This window comes from Micrasema longulum, unplaced genomic scaffold (genome assembly GCF_059751315.1).
Source record: "Micrasema longulum isolate JH-2025_06_02 unplaced genomic scaffold, ASM5975131v1 h1tg000487l, whole genome shotgun sequence".
Taxonomy (NCBI): Eukaryota; Metazoa; Arthropoda; class Insecta; order Trichoptera; family Brachycentridae; genus Micrasema; species Micrasema longulum.
In genome coordinates, this window is record NW_028277684.1 from 1651209 (window position 1) to 1673789 (window position 22581).

The following is a 22581-nucleotide window of genomic DNA, read 5'->3' on the forward strand; positions in this document are numbered from 1 at the left end:
GTGTTAAGAGTTATGATACATTTTCCGTCCTTTTTTTGCGTTGTGACTCAGTTAAAAGTTATTTATTATATTGGTACGGAAAACAAAGTAAGGTAGGTATTATATATAAATTATTAGGTTTATAAATAAAGTCCCATAGTATGAATCAAGCCTCACAATTTTTAAAGCTCACTTGACCTAACCGTAAATTCCTTTGAAATCGTACATGTTCACTTGCACGTTTTTAATTAGCAATTTTAACGGTTAAAATTTAAATATAATATTTATTTAAGGCTTTCTACTATTTTTGGATTCGCCACAATTAATTACTATTTAGAATATACATTGGTAATAATTATAGCGTATATTGAAAATACCGCGTGTTTTTCACCTCGATTAAAACTTAATATTTCACAACGCCTGTGCTAACTAAAAATATTTATAAATGTACATATTAAATTTAAAAAAACTTTTTTAAAGTGCATAAGGATTGAACACTTCATTTTGTTTCATAAAAATAGAGTTTTACTTTTATTTGCACAGATTGCGTGATATATTTTTTGTGCTGCACCAGCAATCAAATTATTAATAACGAAAATAATATTTATCTATTATTTATGTGCAAATAAAAAAAAAATGTGCAATAAAACCACATCACTATATTTATTTATTAAAATACCGAATACATACGCCTAGCAGAATGTTCACTTTTGGTAATTATTAAATTCAGTCAGTACCCAGTACCCACCCGCACTCATGACCCCCAGTACTTGTTGACACTCGTGGTAGGGTGGGCGTAGTTCTGCTGACTGAAGCCGTCGCTGATGTTAGGGAAGGAGTACCCGTCGCTGTGGTGGATGCCCACAGGAGGAAGGCCCCCAAAGCCCATATTAATTCCTATGTGTGTTTGATTCCAGTTTAAATTTGTTTCGGATGTGAGTTTAGAGTAATCGGCCGCCATTTTAGAAAAGTTCTCCGCAGCCACTATTTTGTTATAGTCTTCTATAATGTTTTTTGGAAAGGCGTCGGATTTTCCTTCTTCCGGTTCCGGCGCGGGGGACTTGAGCGCCTCGCCGCCGACGCTGCCTTGGTGCTTGGGCAAGTAGAGCGATGGGTGCTTGGGGTACGAGTCGCACGGGTTGACGCACCGGGAAGCGAACTCGTGTCTCGGCATCCCGTTCTCCAGTAGCTGCGGGTGCGCTTCCGCACCGGACGTCGGAGGGGGGTGACTGAATCCCGAAGAGGTTCCCGGGAAATTGTTCTGGAAAGCTTGGTTCAGCTGTTGGGAGTGCGCCATGAGCTGGTTGTAGTTGGAGAACTGAGCCTTCTGGTGGTGCCACGCGTCCGCGTGGTTCGGGTGGTGCGGGAGGCCGGAGAAGTCGGCTCCGGGGTACTGACACGGGATCCCGGATAAGGGGAGGGAGCCATAGCTAGAGAGTCCGCCTGATGTGCTGGACGTATTGTGCTTTCTCAAACGCGCTCGCCGGTTGGAAAACCAAACCTGGAATTGAGAAATACCTTAGAAATTTATTTTTATTTATTTTATTTTATTTATAAATGATATAGCACAAAGTATTTCACAAGTATAATACGTTGAATTACATTCCCAGGAGTTACAACAACTCAATTCGGGACATAAATAATAATAAGATTTAGAAAATAACACATATTGAGAACAACAAAGAAACAAATCAAGTTTAGCACCTTTATAACTAAATATAGCACGACAAAATATACGCCTAAAACCTTTTCTTACACAAGCAGAATAAATATATTTAAAAAAACGCTTTTAAGAATAAAAAAAGTAGTGAATCTACTAAGGGAGATAAGGTCATTAACATCACATGTCATGCAGATGATGCAGCCATAGTGATGATGAGAACATATCCATCGCAGTTAGTAAACATCTGGATGCCTAAGATATGTCGTAAAGTACAATGAACACATGATTATTGGAAACATAATTCGGATATATAAAACGTGTGTCAGACCAAATCATGGTGTATACAACAGAGGCGAGGATAGATAGAGAGAAAATAAAAAATACGAAAAACCAAGCAGAAAAACTAAATAGAAAAACTAAATAGAAAAACCAAATAACTGCTCAGAACGTCAGAGATGAAAGTACTAAAGGCAATCGCAGGGAAACCCAAAAGAGGCAGAATATAGAGCCAAGAAGTTAGACGAATTTGCGATACCCAGTGCATAGTAAATAGATTATGGAAAGATTACGTCAATAATTCCATTAATGGACGGCTCCAGAATTCCCTATACCATTGCCTACAAAATCCCAGCCGTTTGCTGTCTGCCCGGAAAAAAACCGAGGAGGGAGAAGCACAGCTGAAACTCAAAGTCTCAGGAGTTAGTTTTTAGATGATACCAATTCGATATTACTTTTATAATCATAGGTTCTAATAAAGGTGAAAATTATGATTATTTGAATTACTTGTATTCTGGCTTCTGTTAGCCCCGTTTGTTGCGCCAGTTCCTCCCTGGTGTAGACGTCAGGGTACTGCGTCCTGGTGAAAGCGCGCTCCAGGGCATCCAGCTGGTCTCCGCTGAACGTGGTCCTGGATCTCCGCTGTTTTCTCTTCAGCGTGATACCGGGTTCAGACTCCGTGTCCGAGGAATCGGATCCTCTTCCTGAAACGTTCGATTCTATTTAAAAAAAAAAAAATTGTGAGTAATAATAAAAATAATAATAATAAGAAATACAATTATTAAGAAAGGCTGCGCAGGACCTTATGTGTGGATAAGGGTAAATAAGAAGTGGCAGGAAACCACGCGCTGGCAATAATTTTTTGTTGATTATTTTTTTCTTTCCTAAGAAAACACCACAGAAGTGTAACCAATCGACACAATATTTTGGAAGAACATAAGTGTGGAATACAATATTTTTATTGCTACTAAGCTATTATGTCACAGTAATTATATCGCTAATTTGTTTTTGACGGTTATACGGAACGTTTGACACAAAACGAGCCGCCGCCACCTAGAATGTTCCTATTCCCGATGTAAGAAATCCCTCAAACCAACAATGGTATAGAAACCCAAACACTAATCCTGTCGTGAGTGAAGTCACCGCCTGTTTCTGTCTTCTGGCTCCTGGCGCATCCCCCCCTAAAGATTCCCCGTCAATGGGGAATGGGGATCAAGTGTTGCGGAAAAGTCGCGATCGTTTGTCACGGAGACAGTAAGCGGTAAATATTATTTCTAAACACTCACGCACTATTCATGTGATTCACTTTCAGCTATTGCGTGTTATGGCGATGCCCTGTGGGCTCTGTAGGTACAGGTACTACTCGTATAATATATTATACTGTACTGTAGATCTTCGACTGATAAACGCACCGCATATTTGAGATGCGAACAAATACTGCTGTTCAAAAACATTATGTAAACGTAAACGCAAGTTTTTTTTTATAATTAATTATGGCTTTTACCATTCTAAATTTTATAAAAGGTTTTATCTGATTTCTGTTCTATTTGTTTTGTTTTTTTGTAATATTGTAATATTTTTTTTAATATGCAACATAGTGATAGAGCTTTTCTATAGGTTACGCATTATTACTCTGAGATTTGCTCCCTTTTTACATTAAATTCGTAAATTTGGTATTGTTTCTGTCTAATAATATGTAAAACGTAACAGTTTATTTGCAATATAGTTTTAAGTTCCCAAGAGCTAAAATAAAATCAGAATATTTTTATGAATTATGAATAAAAAACAGTAAATACCCGTTTAAAATTTTAAATATATAAAATTATTAGTTTTATTTAACGAATAATATATATATATTAATATTTTTATGACTACTCTGTTAAAGTAAGAATTGCAGAGGAAAAGATATGATAGATACTAGTCTCGATGGTCTCGCGAAAGCGATGAAATCGGTCATTGGTTATTCCAAATTCGTGGATTTAAGTATCACTCGTCCATAGAATTAAGAATAGTCCAGAAGGAGCGTAGAATCATATTTAAATGCACCGGACTGTGTCTAATAATTCCCCCACTTAGACACACTTTCGCCGCGCACATACATAATATTGCCAGATCGCGAAAAATATAACCATAACACAAATGTAAGGTAAAAAAAAACAATTTGTTAGTTTTTCTAAAATTTTATTGTGCACTCGGAAACATTGATTGACACAACAGAGTAAATTAGTAAAGGGTCATTTAATAAGAGTAATTGAATTAATGAACTTTGAACTTAAAATATAAAACAAATTTTATTTTACATAAAACGGATATTTTTATATCGTGTTAAATAATATTTTATGTTTTAAAGATAATGTCGGTCAAATGTCCACCACGGCGTTGTTTAATCCGAGGTACAATTTTCATTATTTCTCTTATTATATGAGCAAAGAAGGGTAAAAATTTTTACTACCCTGGCAACACTAACGAAATTTCCATTTTGTTTCTTCGACAATCTGACAGATGGAAAAATAATTCAATTTTTAAGTAATGCATTTGTGACAAACACATTCATTTGATAATTACTCACGAAATGTGACACAACACGGCATGGTTAAATTCGAATCAGAAGTTGCGTACTGAGCGACGTCTACAAAGAAACTAATGGGTCAAAACGTAAACCTACTCATTTATGAGTAGTTGAGTCGCCTTCTGTTTGATGTGCGTATGCAGTTTCTGGACTATTCTTAATTATATGCACTCGTCTTTTATTTCCAAATATTTATGTTTATGCAATGAGAAAGTTCAGGAATTTTTTTATTTGTTAATTGACTGTCAAACTAAGCAATTTTTTTTTTTATGTATCGTATTATCATCGCTACGATTTTGTAAAGTTTTGTATTTTTTTAATTACTCCGCGCGTAGCGTCACTAGTTCTCTTTTGTGAGTTGTCCTGATTGGAGAGTTGGCTTCCCGGAAACCAGATATTTATTACAACACTACATCATTGTTGATTTAGAAGAACTTGTTAAGTCATTTAAAGTACGTAGTTTGTTTTTATTAAAATCATTTTGATTGTTTTTTTCGAGCATTTTAGAGAAACTTTGCTCTACAATTAAATGCTCCAATTTTTACCGCGTAAAAGAAATCATTTTTCTGTATTCAATTTCCCGTGGCACAGAAGTTAATAATTAAAATTTTGGTATTAGTTTTAACTAATACCAGAATTTTTATTTTGTAATAAAGGTAGACACATATTAAACTCGTACGTGGTAAAAAATAACAAAATGTTTTATTAAAAAAAAATGAAAGGTAGACACACTTCTTATAAATTGTTTTTTTTGTTTTATTTTCGATTATGTCTCTGGGCGAAATAGAATCAGAATCCCAGACGCGTGTTTTCAACTCGATGGCTACTCTCAAGTAAAATTGAAATTGAGTGGAGAAAGGTCCGCCTTGTAGTGTCAACGGTTCCCGCATTCGCCTACTGTACTTAGTTATTAAGATTTGTTGATAAAGTGATTTTTCACGGCAATATTTCATTGTATCTGGACTGACACCCGACGCCTAAAACTGATCACCTTACCTTCCATGCATAATTGAGATACGCTGAATTTACTTTATCGAATGCAGTGCCCTATGCACCATCAGATGCAGATAAGGGATGATGGTGATATTTAATTCTAATAATTAATTTCTGTCATTAATTAAAAATTTACCTTCATCGAATATTAATTTTAACCTTTACACTGCTAAACGTAAAAACTCTCACGGAGAATAAAAAAAAACAGTTCCGCACTCATGAGTCGGGAGTTGGGACGCGAAATTTCTAATTCGTTGGTAATGCGAAAATGAGGAGTTGTGAATATATAATACGTATCGCACATCCGATAAAATAGAGTCATAACTCAAAAAAGTCATATTTCCAGGAGAGCCAGAAAACTAAAATAACTTATCTTAAAACCATTTTCATCCTTTTTTTTACTATTTATTATATGTACGGCCCAAGCCAATTACAACAGTTATAAAAAGAAACATATTAACAAGAAACTGAATGAAAATAATATAAAACTATGTAGCGAAGACAGACAAGGGCAATAAAATAATGGTATACAATATGCCAATCCATATTTACCCTTTACTGTATTAGTGGCGAAGAGATCTACGAAAAGCCGGAAGATCTATCCCAAAGAATTTCAAGTATTTTTTTTCTTTCTTTCAAGCCAGCAATGCCACTGTTTGACACTGTTTTAAAATATGACACTGTTTGAGAATGGTCACATTTAAAAATGTGTCAATGCAATAGTGTCATAAACCCAATGAAGTGGTTGAATTATGAAATTCAGTTTTTTTAAGGAAAGCTAATTTAAAAAAAAAATCTGCAATATAAAGTTTTGTATATTTGAAGTTTGTAGTAGTTTTGTAGTCAGCCTTGTGGTGTAGTGGCCAGCACGTTTGCCTACCATACAGGAGGTCTCGGGTTCGATTTCCGACATGGTTGACATAAAATATTTATTTAAAAATAAATTTTTACACTAGAATATTTCATAGTCCATGGACTAGTACCTGAAGCGTAAGACTGATCATCTTACCTTCATGTCACAAAAATGATCAAGATACACTGCGATTAGTGTACCAATGTGGTGCCCTATGCACCATTAGATGCGGAAAGGGAATGATGATGGCATTTTTTAAATGACTTTGCGGGTGGCGTCTCAAGTTCTCTTCTCGATGTGTTCTGTTGAATGGAAATAAACCGGAAATCTATCACAACTCTCTTATCACTGGTTGATTCGGAAGATCAAGTGACGCCATGCAAAGTAGTTCGTTTTTATTAAAATCATTTGAAATTTAAAAAAAACAAACATTTTTTAAATCCAATTTCCCGTATGGCTGAATTTTCTCTTTGCCAATTGTAAAGCGAGGATTATTTTTATTTTTTAGCATATTATGAAAGTTTTTACATAATTAATTCAGAAAATCAGATTTAAAAAAAAGTTATGACCATTTTATCGGAGGTGCGATTTTATACTTAATGTGAGTGTAAGGGCCGGATTCGGGCAGTAGAGGCAGGTAGAGTGTGGTAGAGTGGTCGCGGCCCCCCGGAGTGAGGCTTGGCGGCCCCCTTTGTCGGCCCCTTTGTACCGGAATGTGGGTGACATTTGGCACCATTCATTCCTAATCGAAGGGGGGATGCCATTTGATAAATAGGAATTACACCTAACACCAAAGTAGGTTGGATTTGTCGTTTTTTTCTTTGATTTTTTTGTTCGCATGAAAAGGAATGTAATAAAAAATATGAAAAAGGTTAAGAATTTTAATGAAATCAATTTGTTTTATTTAGTTCAAAATAATTTCAGTTTTTTTCCCGTCTGAGAGGATGATGAATACAGCACAAATAATTAATAATAATTCAGTAACTTTTCTGAAAATAACCGAAATTGTCTTATTGCTTTAATTTTTTTTTTCTTAATTCATATTAGCAGTTTACAATAAAAAAATATAATAATTGCTGTAGAAAGAGTAATATAATCCTTTGTTTATAAAAGTAATATAATCCTTTGTTTAGAATGCAAAATAATATGTTTTATTTTTAATTAACTCTTTAATTTAAATTGGTAGATACATTTAGCAGTTGTTATTGCTATCGTTGAGTCTGTGTCCAGACGGATGAAAAATACGTGTGTGAAATAAAACCAGAACCCTGAACGAGTGTTTTCAACTCGATGGCTTCTCTCAGTTGAAAATCCTGTAAAAGGAAATCGAGTGGAGATAAGTTTTCCTTGTAGGGTAATGGTTGGCGTTTTCGGTAACCATGTTTGAGGTCCCGAGTTCAATTCCTGGCAGGGTAAACGCGAAATATTTACTTGTAGGTGTTCCACTGCAATATTTTACTTTCCAGGGCTGGTTACTTTTTTTTTTTTTTTTTTTTTATTTTTTTATTTATTATAAAACATATAAGACATGAATATCATGATATTATATTCCCAGGAGTTGTACGAGAAAACTCATTTGGGACGGTACATAAAAAAAATAGTACATTTCTTGTAACAATACATAGTATACATTTAAACAATAAAAATTTTAACAAATTTTAACAATCTATGAACTTAATATTAAAAAAGGAAAGAAAACATTTAAACAATCTGTGAACTTAATATTAAAGAAGAAAATAAAAACATTCAAACAATCTGTGAACTTAATATTAAAAAAGAAAAGAAAAACATTTAAACATTCTGTGAAATTAATATTAAAAAAGAAAATAAAAACATTTAAACATTCTGTGAACTTAATATTAAAAAAAGAAAAGAAAAACATTTAAACCTAAAACACAATATATAGACTATTCACAGAAACTGAGCTAAAAACTATCACTTTCAAAAAGATTCAAGAAATAGGTCTTCATTTCTGGTCTTTGAGATTTACCACTCGACATTTCATTTTTAAGGTCATCAGGCAGTTTATTAAATTGTATACGACCAATGTATTCCAGAGACCTTTTGCCGAACTTCGTGGAACAAAATTTAGAAATGTGAAGATTTTTTGCATGTCGTGTATTATAGTTGTGAATTTCATGATTAAATGTAAGTTTTAAATTTGTGTGAGCAGAAAAGTTTATGATGTTTGAAATAGTGTTAGTGATGTCATACAGTGCCATTACCTTGAAAGGAAGTATTTTTGTGTTACGATAAATATCCTTGACATGGGAATCCCATTTCAAACCAAGAATGCTTCTCAGAGCTCGGTTTTGAAGAACTTGAATCTCAGAAATCTGGTTTTTGTTAGCGAAACCCCAAATACAGCATAAATAGGATAGGTGAGAATGTATCATAGCGTAATAGACGGCAAACAAAACAGAGTGAGGAAGCAGACCACGAAGTCTATGCAAAACGCCAGTTACGGGTACTATTTTTGATTTAACATGTTCATATTGGTATTTCCATGAAAGTTGAGAGTCAATATATAGTCCTAAGTATTTAGTAACATTGGTCTTTTCAATATAGCCAGTTCCTAGAGAAATATTAATTTTCAAATCCTGTTTGTTCCCAAAAATCATATATGATGTTTTTTTCATATTCAAACTTAATTTGTTTAATCGCATCCAGTCGGCAAGACTATCGAAATCTGTCTTCATTATTTTTTCTAGTTCTTTTAGGTTACTATTATGATAAAAAATGACAGTATCATCGGCATACAATTGAAGAGTCCCCTTTAACCCCCACTTAGTGATATCATTAATATAAATAAGGAACAAGAGTGGACCAAGGATTGACCCCTGCGGAACTCCACAAGTTATCCTACCTAGATCACTAGATTCTTTTCCGATTTGAACCGCACAGTATCTGTCAGTGAGATAGCTTCGAAATATTTTCAAAGGTATGCCAACTATGCCTAAGTGTTTCAACTTATCCAATAGAATCTCATGGTCCACAGTGTCGAAAGCTTTTTTTAAGTCTATAAATATAGCTGCAGCAAATTCACCAACATCTATTTTTTTTTGTAGATTTAAGACAAAGTCATAAGCAGCACATTTAGTATTTGAAAACTTTCGAAATCCATACTGTTGGGACGTAAGAATTTTATTGTCGGTCAAGAATTTAGTGAGCCTATCTTTTAAAATTAGTTCAAATATTTTAGAAAATACTGGGAGTATCGAGATAGGCCGGTAATTAGAAACGTCTTTTTTGCAGTCATCTTTATGAATTGGAATTATTTTAGCTATCTTCAGTTGGTCCGGAAACATACCACACGACAATGATGTATTAATGAGAAATACCAAATGTTCAACTAGCTCATCTTTACAGATTCCAAGGACAGCAGGAGTAATGCCATCTAGTCCTGGGGCAGCTCGCTGCCTAAGTTTTGAAATATTTTTAAGAATTTCTGATCTATGTGTTCTTCCTATATACATTGAATGCATGGCTTTAGGTTCAGTATAAATTGTATTTTTGTCATCTGGATAAGATGTAATAGCTCTAGACAAATTACATCCGACAGATAGAAAAAAATTATTAAACTCTTCACATATCTGCTTTGATTCTTTAATCTCGATATTATTAACTTTAAGACACTGAATATCTTTTTTTGGATTTTGTGGACTGTTTGCAAGAATCGTATTGATTGTTTTCCATGTATGTCGAGGATTATAAATGTTTTGTTTAAAGATGTCGGAATAATATCTGATTTTGACATATCTTCTGTAGTTAGTGACCTTGTTTCTGGCTTTATTTTTCAAAAGAAAAAGTATATCATTTAAAGGATCTTGTTTCCATTGCTTGAAAATCGAGTTCCGTTCTTTAATAAGTAAATCTAGTTTTGAATCAAACCAAGGTGTATTACCTTGACGACGGTTGCCCATTTTTTGACTGGGTTTAAATTTACAAGAGTCTATTGCTATCTTAAAGTAATCAATAAATGCATTGTAATTATCATTTATATTATTGCTTGTGTTAAATATAAATTTATGGGTTCTAAGATATGACTTTAACATGATATTATTGATTTTTGGGTTCACAAATACTGCTTTAGGTAGTCGATTGTTTGAGTGTTTTTTAAGGCTATTTTGATAATCTAGAATAAGTATGTTATGATCACTTAGTGGGTTGTCAATATTTGAAATAGATATAGATATGTTTTTCCTATTTGTAATTATGTGGTCTATTAAGGAACTACTTTCTTTTGTTACTCTGGTAGAAAATGCTGTGTTACAAATGTGAAAGTTGTAGGAGTTGAGGATGTTAATATATTTTAGTGCAATATCGCTACTCTTAGAGACATCTATGTTAAAATCTCCAAAGATAAGGGTGTCTAGTTTATTTTTGTCGAGTATTACTTCAAAAGTATCAAAAAAAAAATTCATGTTAGAGTTAGGTTTTCGATAGAAGGCATAGAGATTAAAGGATTTAGTGTTTTCTGCTAAGATTGATACACCTAATATAGCAGTTTCACTGCATTGCACTTCAATAATTTTATGATTTATAGAATTGTGGACGTATATAGCAAGTCCTCCGCCTCTTTCTCCTACACGTGAAGCAAAATTTCCACAATAATTAGTTAAGTTGAAAAACTGTTCTTCACCGTTTTGCAGCCATGTTTCAGTTATTATAAGAATATGCACAGTTTCATTCAGATTTTTCACTGTTTCTTCGATTTCGTCCATCTTGTTTCGCACACTTCTTGCATTTATGTACATCATTCGCATACATGTACCTATGGTGGTATAATCCTCTATTTTTAGGCATTTTAGTTCTTGAATCGCGCCTTTAGCTACTTGTTAGAATCCTCCGTAGTCCACTCTTTCTCTTGAACGTTTGTCCATTAACTTCCAGAGAGGGCAATCATAACTGGTTGCTCTATGGTTGATTGGACCCGAAGTACAATTAATGCATTTGGAATCTTCATTTTTGTTAGGGCATATGGCGTATTTGTGATCTTCCCCACAGTGAAAGCACGCTTCTTTTTCAGTGCATATTTTTGATTTTACTTGATGTGCAAGGCTGATTGTTTTACCTTCATGTGAAAGTTTATCGAAATACACATTATATGCACCACTGGGTGTAAATAGGGAAATTAATGATGATGATGGTGTTTTTGGATTTTTCTTAAATTTTTTTCAAAATTTGTTTGAAACGTTTGTACAATATGTGCTTTTGTACATTGTGGGCTCGTAGCTGTAATTATTGTAATGGAGAATTTATATTCGCTTCGTGATATAATGGTCAGCTTGTAGGTGAATTAAATGCAAGGGGTTTCGGATTCGATTTTATCGAAAATTGACGCATATTTCCATAAAAAGATTTTTTTACTGTTATGTTATCACGAAATTTGCATATTGATAAAGCGACTGCCATTCATAAGTCTCAGGTTATTTAAAAAAAAAGATTTTATAGTTTTCAGGGTCCCGTTTACAATGGAAATTTATCTTCAATTATTGTCTATAAATTAGAATCGAATTTTCCTTAGGAAAATACATGCATATGTACTAAATTTTTTTTCCAAAAATTTTCAATCACAGACAAAAATACTTAATTTTTTTTAAAACGTAAACTAGAATTGGCAAATTAATGCAGTGCCTCATATTTAATTAAGAAAGTATTTGCGGATTGGATTTGTACGGTATAAAACAATAATTTAAACATATTATAATAAAAAAATAAAATGAACATGATGCAAAAAGAAATCTCTTCAGTGCTTAGGTAAGTAGAGTTTAAGTGAAAATACAATATACACGATTGTTTTTTTCCTTACATGTCATATTTAATTATTATTAATTCTGTATCAACAGTAAAACAAATATAAAGGGACGGCATTTAATTTAAAAATTGACGTAAATTACACTTTTCGGGCTTGGCAAAAAAATAACATTCTTTTTTGTCATAAAATCTGTATAAAAGCGGAAATACGTCAAATAGCTAGACTGAGAATATAAATTATTATAATAAAATTGATATTTATTGATTTAAAAATGAAAAAATACAGGTTTTTCATGACTACATAAAAAATACGTTCGAAAGATAAATAAGTGCCAGATATTATGAAATTCTAATCCACGGTACGCATTTATTTCTCAGACACTCCACGACCAATGTCATGAAAGAGCGAGGTCAATATTTTTTCCAGCTCAACATTACCATTTTTCCACAATTCCGGCGAAAGGTTATAAACACTTTTCCCGACGTAATAATGTATTGCATTATTTTTAACCTAGAGTCCGGGGTTACTATAATGTGGCATAATAACTATACGTGGTAATTATTAAATTTTGTCAGCGCCAGTCCGTTTCTGGGTTCTCACTGGGCACTGCCTCGCTCCGGGCCCCGCGTATGTCCTAAAACAGGACTGTCCTTTGTCATAATCATGTCATTCACAAACCAACCTGTCCTGGCCTTTCTGTAATCCTCTCTCGGGATTTATTTACTCCAAATTCAATTCTCAAATGCGACCCCAAATTATTAATTTTCTTCATTATCCAGGTCTAGGGACATGATTCATTTTCCCGCCATATTTCATAGGAGTTTTTTGTGCTGGTTTTATGGAGTTTTCAATTCTGCGGCGTTACTATTATACATTTCCGGGACATCGATCAATGTCAACGTGACAAATAAAATTCTAACAAAAATAACATGTGTTTTTATTGAGTGCCTACGTATAAGGATTTTTTGTGTTAGAAGGGCAATAATTGGGTTCTGAATACAGAAGCCATTTCATTAGCAAATAACTACAGTACGTTCGAGTATTTAATGATCCTATGTTAATGTGTTGGTGCCTGTCGGTCAACCAAGTAAACATATAATGTGTGCTTGTGTTAATATCATACGTTTATTTGAACGATTTATGTGAAGACTTTTTGTTACGCGTATACTATACAAGCTAAGTTTATTAAATATTTTCATTGACTGTACCAACCTAGGAAAATCGTAATGTTTGACGTAAATAGGAGCAATAACTGCCCATGCGCTGTATAGCTTCAAGACGTGTTATAATCCGTTACTTTCAAACAAGCAAACCGTCACGCCGTTTTGTGGCCTTTTTACTTTGGCTTATTAAATATTCGAACGCACTGTACTAAGTGTTAAGATAAGAAAATATTTAATTTAATTGAATTAGTAGGTACTTTCATGTCCACTGTTGAAACCCGCACACTTTTTTATAATAAACCTATGTACATTATGTAGGTCTGTCGGTAATGTAGAGGTCTAATTTATCCCCCAGAGGTTAACCCTAATTTGTAAGGCGACACATTTTTGACTGAACTGTATTTTTTTCCTAAGCGACATGGCACCAGAAACAGTTTTGTTAAAAAAACTGGTTATAACTTGTAAAACATGTCATTTATTAATCCACAAAGGGTTGATTTAAACCGACATATTTATTTATTATATATATACGGCCTAAGCCAGTTACAACAGTTACATGAAAAAACATAAATGCAAGAAACTGAACAATAAGAACATAAAACTATTTAGCAAAGACAAACAAGGGCAAAACAATAATAGTATACAATATATTCAAAAAAACGAAAGACCAAAAACTTTGAGCTAAACCATGCCAATCCAACTTCATCCCACACAGTTTAGTCGCGAAGAGATCTACGAAAAGCCGGAAGATCTATCCCAAAAAATTCCAAGTCGTGTGATGAATTGACTAATCTACGCATTCTGGACATTGGGGCATAAAAACCTATATAAGACATATGTTTTCAATAAAGATGAAGAGCCACTTTTGAGAAGGGAACATGGAAGTATAGGCATTTACTCGACTTTATGATAGATATTATCACTGATGTGATCAAGATAATCTTGCAATGAGGGAGTTTGTTACTTGAAATTAGATATAATAAATATATAAATATCAATTCGAAGATTTAATTATATTACTGGGAAGCTTCTTTAAAATAAACGATGTTTTTTTATTTTAAATTTATTTCAACAGAGAGGGAAAACATTTTTGAGAAGGGAATATGGAAGTCTAGGCATTTACAGGGCTTATGACATGTAATTGGCTGGTTTAAGTGGCCACTTTACACACTGTGTAACATTCACCATTCTGCCCATGTTTGAACATCCACATTTCCTCAACTCTTCCGTCTGTTGACTTTTGTGAAGTAAAAGAGCTGAAACTTTTATCACGTGGGTGAGATTCACCCGGCTGAACCTAATCACCTACTAGGCAACGCCTGAAAACAATTTTCCAATTTTTATACTTCTTCTTTTACCAGGTAGTTAATTCGGACTGGACAGTACTGGACAGCCAGTCTGCAAGCATTTGAACATACTCAAACATTGTTGGATGTTTTTTTAGTTTATAGGATACGTTTTAAATAGACACATAATTCATACGTAATTTTTCATATCATAAAAAATCCACAGATTTCATAGAACAACTAGACGGTAAGAGTAACGTCATAAGTACCTGTAAATTAAAGCGGTTATTTAGAAAATCTACATATTAATGGCGTCAAAATAACAAAAATTATTTTAGCTCAGTTGAATTGTGCAAATAAACACATTTAATTTCCTCATTACGATTCCTAATTGTGTATCATACACAAGTCGTAGAAATGGGAAAAGAGGCGAACGACTAATAAAATGAATAAAACTAAGTATTATTTCAGTGCCTTTATGAAATCAATCTGACCCGATGTAAGCCGACCCAAATAATGACAATCGTATAAAGGCTCGATAGAATAGGTGGCTGGTAATGAAGCCCGTCCCACTAGACGTCCCCGTGCAAGCGGTGTACGGCGGTGTTCGGCGGTGTACGGTGGTGTACGGCGGTGTACGGCGGTGTACGGTGGTGTACGGCGCTGCACGGCGTACGGGCGCGGGGCGGCGTCGGGCCTCCGCCCGGTGGACAAGTGCCACAATGGATAGCGCGCCACACAACTTGCCGACAAAGTGCCCGTCCCCGGCACTACAAGGATCAATAGCCCTGACAATGGACCTTTTGACTTTTTATTGTGCGCGAGAATGAGACAAGAGAGGAAAGAAAGGGCGAGACATCTAGCGGCCCCCTCTGTGAAGCGACAATAATGCATTTTGACATTTGAATCTTTATGTGCCCCTAACGCACACGTAGAAGGCATTCTTGAATTATGCTTTGTGTTGTAATTTTGATTGTGAAAAATGTGAACGCCTTTCTGATGCGGCACCATTGATCCTCTCTTTAGAGGTGTAACAATATTTCTCGGTGTCATATTAACCTTTAAGAGGTGACGTGTTTTTAAATCGCGCAAAAACAATGTCTACTTCTAGCGTAAATGAAGGTTGCTATGGCTGTCTGTTAAAAAAACACAGATTTAGAAGATTTGGCTAGATTCATGGCCACAAAAAGGTAATCTGCTACTGGGCATTTCATGGACATGTTACGTTTGCCGTCTGTTTTGATGACGCATAGATAATTAATAAAAGGCGCGAATTGTCAACGGGTGCAGACTGCAGGACAGTGGAGAAGGGCTCCTGAAGTTAACATTTGTCTTTAATTTTATTAACAAAGTCAAATTAAGTTTTCTATATGAAAAATATAATATTCTAACAGGTTTTTTTTCAAACATCTTTGATTACAGGTTGCCGTCGAAGAAACTTTAAATTTTTATACAAATACACACATTTTCGTAAATAAATATTGATTTTACTTTATACCGTCTCGATATGTACCGATAAAGATTGCGTTTGTAATAGCGGCTCAGGGCCTATGCTAACATGTGAATAGAACTTTTGCTAATTTATGGTGAATACTTGAATTGAATCATATTTTATTGGCATCTGCCTAACTACGTAAATAGGTTGCTCAAACACGTAACTTTGTTAATATGTCTAAATTAATTTGAAATTGAAAGAGATAGTATTCTTCATGCTCCATCACAATTCGTTCCTCGAGATCGGTTGCTAGTGTTGCCAGGCTGCCACGTACCGTTTTCACGGATATTATTTTGTTTATCTCTTCTGTCGTGGTCAAGAGGGTGCAAAATTAATTTACGATCACAAAAAATGACCGATTTTTACCTCAAAATGACTAGAACAGTAGGTACATAATTCTGAATAATACCTGGAATGTCATTTTAAAACAGTGGCATGGTTTGTAAAGGGCGTTAAACAGATAATCGTTTTATTTTTTAAAAGACGTTCGTTTTTTAGTTAAGTAGGTATTTATTAACTTATTATGATCTTTACCATTGTACGCGTTACCGTAGAATAAGAGAGAAAAAAACATACTTAATACTTGAAAGCGAATAATCGCACAGATACATTATTAATAAAAACACACAGAACATAACTTTAGATTTTAAAATATAATAAATATAAAAGAATTAAGTGCTTATTTATGTGTAATATAACAAATAACAGTGTCAATGATGGTTAAAAGGAAGTAACTTGCCCGTTTGAAATTAAAATTCGTAGTGCCGTGAATGGAAAAATTACTACTGCTGCGCGTTGTGGTTTCTTTGGGTAGATAAATACTCGCAAAAGTAGCTACTGAGAAAACATACAAGTCATATTATTTAGTGTAAATAGTACAGAAACAAACGCTATAAAAATCACAATGAACGGTGTTACGTGGTCGTGTGCCCGACTAAATACCCATTGAACGAACTACCAATCCATAATAAATGTAAAGATATCGTACAATTGTCGTGTGTCTCGCGGCGATGTAGTTGCGGTTCTTTTGGTGGCCTTTCGAACACTCTATCACCTTCCGAGAGGCTCCATCAGTATTAGTATGTATGTTATTCAGTAACATACCCTCGGCTATATTCGTCATCACTATCTTGAATATGATTATCTCCCGGCAGTGTCCGTCACATTCCTCACGCGCTGGTGCCATCCATCTTGCTTCAACGTGTCCGCGATTACTGATTACTCGCTGTGAACCAATATTTACCGGGAATACACTTCACATTGTTGGACTGCGAGATGACCTAGCTATGTTATCTTCTATTTCTACTACTGAATTGTCACTTCACTGTCACTAGTTTATGGTATTTATTATATCATATATGGAACTCTTTCTGGCACAATATCGTAAGCGCAAAATCTCACGTAGAAAATGCATAAACGGAGTTGCCTAAATGAGGACAGCAAATAAATTCTTCTATATGAGGTCTATTGATTGGTGAAATAAAAAATTGCAAAACGATATATGCGCGAAATTATAGCGAATTGGATTAGATTATCATTTGATTGTGTTATTATATGAACATATTTCAGTATACCTATACATACGAGTAGGCATATGTAGACATATAAAACATAACAATTAATCAGGAAATAACGATTTCACGCACAAGTAAACTTATATGTTGTATTCCTAAAACATTCATATTTTTTATACATTCCAATGACAAAACACGTCGTTTTTAAAATCGTTTTTGTGAAAATTTTGAAGGTTTGGATTTTTATGTATATGTATATTAATTTCCAGTAAATTAAATAGTGAGGATGTAGATCTATACAACATTATAAATATTTTTATTAAAATCTTAGTAATTATTTTTTTATCTTCGTAGTTAAATCTTAGAAAAAAATTGAAGAAATATGGATGTTCAAACATAGGCAAAATGGTGAATGTTACATAGTGTGTAAGTGGCCACTTAAACCTGCCAATGCCAGCACTTAAACCATAAGCCCTGTAAATGCCAAGAATGCCACATTCCTTTATTTAAGTTATTCTTCATCCCTGTTGTAATTTGTAAATCTTAGTAGTTAAATTTTACTTTTTGTAGATATTTTGCTTTGCAAAAAAGGTCCTCAAACGGATTATGAACGTTTATTGTTAGAAACAGTTTTCAACACAGTGCAATATTAATAATATTTAAAAAAAACGACCTTAGTTTTAAAATTATAAAGATTAATTTCGTACGAAATAATTCTACTTTCTCTTACCACTATTCCGTATATGCGCTATAAACCTGGTATAAAGTTACGCCTAGGCATAGTGGAAAAATAAGGATGGGAATATCATCCTTATTATACCACATTATTTTATTTAGGAGTTGCAATATTTTATACCTTGCTTATAATATACAAGGTTTACATTTCAAAAATAAGATTTTTCTGCTATTATATCAGTTTATTTTAGCTTAACTGTTGGGATCAGGAAGGATATTCTAATGTGGACCAATCAGGTACTTCTCAGCATTTGCTCATGTGGAGAGGAAACCACTTAAAACTCTCCAGAAGAAGCCGGCCTGTTGACAGTAGTCAGCAGGCCCTCCGTTCCACTAGAAGTGTGTTCGGCATTTGTTCCCTATTTTGGTTTATTTTACCAATTGCCTGAACTATATTGACCATGTATGATACTACCTCTCGGGTGAGTTCTTTTAATATTCAGTGGTACAATTTCTATACCACTATAATAAGAACAGTATTCCCATCTGTATTCTACCACTTTACCTAGGCGTAACTTTATGCCAAGTTTTTAAGTAAGACCCTAGCTAATGTTGTATACACCATCATACTTATTCGAAGACAAGATACGTACAAAACATTTTAAAAAATCTGTCATGACTTATTTTACGTTAACAATTTTTCATAATAATTTACCAATTAGCACAAATATGAATCGTCGAAAAATTAAATTAAAATACGTAGAAAATAATTTTTTTAGGTTCCATATAACACGTTAAAAATTAAAAAGTTTATTGTTTTTTTATAACTTTTTTTATTATTATACTGCATATTTTTTTTACATAAAATTAATTTGATTCCCCTCCTCACTAGGAAAACCTGTTCAAAGGAGGTAAACAATTGAATTATTCACGTCAGTCAAATATTTTTTTTTCTATACTAAATTGGTTCAGTCAGATTTTGATTAATAAATTTTAACATTTTTTAAAATATATATGTTAACTTTATTTTATGATGATTTATTATATTAGTAGAATAAAAAATCACACCTTGAGAAAAAGAACATCTTGTGCTTTATTTTATAATTGAAACATTATTACTTTAGATGGGCGGGCAAAAGGTCTTATGTCAGGAAATGAATCTATACTACTTAATATATTATTATATATGTGAAAGTATGTTTGTCTTCTTGTTCGTGTTTCTTTTACGTCACAAAAGACCGATCGACGTGATTTTTTGCATATATAGCCGGAGACAAGTGTCATTTTTCATCTCGAAATAAATAGAAAAAACGAAATAAAACAATGAGCCACATAACTCGCAAATGAGTAGGCGGTTAGGTCAAAAATAGTTAATTTGAAATGAATTATTAACATTTCTGCTACTGACTTCCTTTATTTTGATTTTTTAGAGTCAGTCAGTTTGATTTGATTTTTGTTTTGGTCTTGTAGCAGGATTTTGGATTTTTAGAAACAGAATAACGATGCTACATCGCCATAGACTAATGGATCGTCGTATTTTTTCATAGCGATAGTTGGAGAACTGGCAATCGATACAGGCAGTATTTTGTCCCTGAAAAAATATATCGTTTCGTCGGGAAAATTCTTATCGCTAATCGAAAAAACTAATAAACTACCTAACTAATTTTTCTCTGTGGTATACCACGCGAGCGATGCCGCGGGTAAAAGCTAGTTATTTGTAAAAATAAGCCGTCATAAATAAGGCTGATTAAATCGTTTAATCTATAAATCAATGACTAGAATTATTTTTTAGATCTATTATTAAAAGAATGGTTATCTAATTTCGCAGATACGATAATTTTTATTGCGTTCACCTGAACAATCGATATTATTGACTTATTATATATTTTTCCGCCCATCGAACTAATAATATATTCATTCTAGTCAGTTTCAGTATCTACGTAATTACCACATAAATTTCCCCTTGTACGTAGATATTTTACGAAGAATTCCCACGGCTAGGATCTTTAGAAAAAGTATATCTATGAGTTCTATTGTGTGTACGTAATATAACAAATTTACTTGCGTGATTTCAACACTGCTCTGTTGTCGGTTTTCGTCTGACATCCGACAATCGGATGACAGCCCACAACACGATATTATAGGGACAATATGTCTGCGGGTGGTTCACCCCCGACAAAGCTCCGTGTGCGGAAATAGCCCATTGACGATTGTTTGTGTTTTGTGTTTGTTGGTGGATATGTGTTTCACGAATTCAAAATGCGCCGCCATTTTTATTGTGGGTTATTTTCACACTCGCCTTGGTTTCGCATTTCGGAGGTTCTTTAGAACTTCTAGAAAGCTCTCCGACCTTACACTGAAAAATGTCCTGAGCGTGTGAACAAATGAATTAATTGTTTATACTGCGGATATAAATAATTGCGAAGTATTAAAAACGCCTAAATCTGTCATGGATATTTCAACAGAGATGGAAAACATTTCTGAGAATGAAATATTTACAGGCTTAATCAAAAGACACAGACGTAAGGATTGAAGATATTCAAAACAGCTATGGCGCGGCTTCATTTTTAGAACTATTTAACTTAAAAAATTTCGATTCTTTGTCTCCTGTTGGTGTATGATACAAAATAATATATAAGTGTGCATATAATTTATTGGTATCTGCTAACATAATACGTTAGCAGCAACAATAATTAGTTAGAGAAAAACGAGTATCTAATAATGAAATAATTTATCTCGATAGAGACACAGATTTTTCGTGAGAATAGAATCTGAATGGGCTTATCATCGGCTTTATACTCTGAAATATTCAGATATTTACTTAAAGTAATCACTAAAACCAGTCAGTGACATATTACAAATCACAAACTCTGAAAATGTCCATAATATTTCATCCAGTAATTAGATTTGGAAATCATGCAAATATTTTTGAAGACTCATGATTTACCTCCTAGGATCCCGTCAATGGTGTAATCCTTCTTGCCCTCAGAGTCCGCCCTTCCCCCTCCCCTCAGCAGGCGGGAGATGGAAGACACACTCGGCGGATCAGCTATGCCTTCCTGCAAATCACACTATTATAGATAATATTATTCGGACACTGAACTGTAATTAATATTGTTACTAGCATATAACTGGCACTTAAGCTATGGTTTCCTAGGAAAGCGGTATCATTATCTGGTGGCTGCAATATATATGGCGAAGCGGTGGGTGTAAAAAGACGGCCGTCGAAACGGTGTCCAGAGATGTAAACAAGGAAGCGGTGTCATCTGGAGGCAGTGACGGCTTATCTGTCAAAAATATGCACTAGAAAGTGATTTGTCATTTGTAAGTTGAAAATTTTTTTTGAACAATTTCGAAGTTATGCGACCTTCTCTTGCAAGAAAATCGTATAATTTTAGTGTTATTTACATTAATTTAAATACCCTGTATTATATTTCTCCACATATTTTGTTTTTACCGTGCTTTTTTACAGTCATTGTTCTTTACATTATATAAAACTTTCTTACAAAATCAATCAACATTTCGGCAATTTTGCTAGTCCACATCACGTTGGCGCTCATTTTGATAGCCAAAATGTTCACCGCTACTCGAGAAAAACCGTTCGAAAACTGTTTGTACTATATTAACGGCCGTCCTGCAAATGGCAGCACTGCTGTTTGAAAAAATGTTACTCAATTCTAGTTGAGGCCAACGAATACTTACAATTAGCCAAGTATCGGTTTGTCTCTACAGGCTTCCGAAGGGTACAATGGTGTGTGTGATAGCAATACAGGTGTTCATCGGACATGAAAATATTGGTATAATAATATAATCCCCCAATCCGCTTAAAGGGCGATCTTTATATATTAATAATATTAAATACATTTTCGTGCTTTATTTTCGTTTTATCTACTGGGAGATTAACAATTACATATCTATTTTTTTAAATAGCAACGGTAACCCGTCGGGAATCGAACATGAAATTTCATGCACGATAGCCAAACGTGCTAACCACTTTACAATGAGTTAAAGATAAAATACGTTTTTATTTTTAATATTGATTGAATTTCATGGTCGAAAACTGAAGGCTTTATAAAAAAGGGATCCATTTACGAAGCAAATAAAATTATTAAAGTTTTACAAACTTCGAAGCAGTAAGAATTTTGAAGCAATAAACTCGATCTTTTCAAATAACGATGTTTTTTGTTTTATCTTATACTTTTGTTTTTAGTATGTGTACAGACGCTTTATTGATGATTATTTTAATTTGTCATATATTTAGTTTCAAATTAATATTCATTTAGTTTTCTCAGAAAATGCAATGCATAGGTATTGTTAGTCCAAATGATCCCTTTGTTAAGGTTTTTATCTTAAACGA

At 33.8% G+C, this 22581-nt stretch overlaps 1 protein-coding gene across 1 annotated transcript in view; it reads right to left on the minus strand.

Annotated features, from left to right (window-relative positions):
- Positions 1–618: 618 nt before the first annotated feature.
- LOC148281209 (paired box protein 3 homolog) overlaps positions 619–22581 on the minus strand; it is a 53271-nt gene continuing 31308 nt past the window's right edge. The window contains exons 4-6 of the mRNA XM_088227123.1: positions 21172–21283; positions 2426–2622; positions 619–1480 (exon numbers count right to left, since the gene is read on the minus strand). Coding sequence (XP_088083249.1) covers positions 734–1480; positions 2426–2622; positions 21172–21283 — 1056 coding nt within the window. The 3' untranslated portion in view covers positions 619–733. The remainder of the gene's footprint in view (positions 1481–2425; positions 2623–21171; positions 21284–22581) is intronic.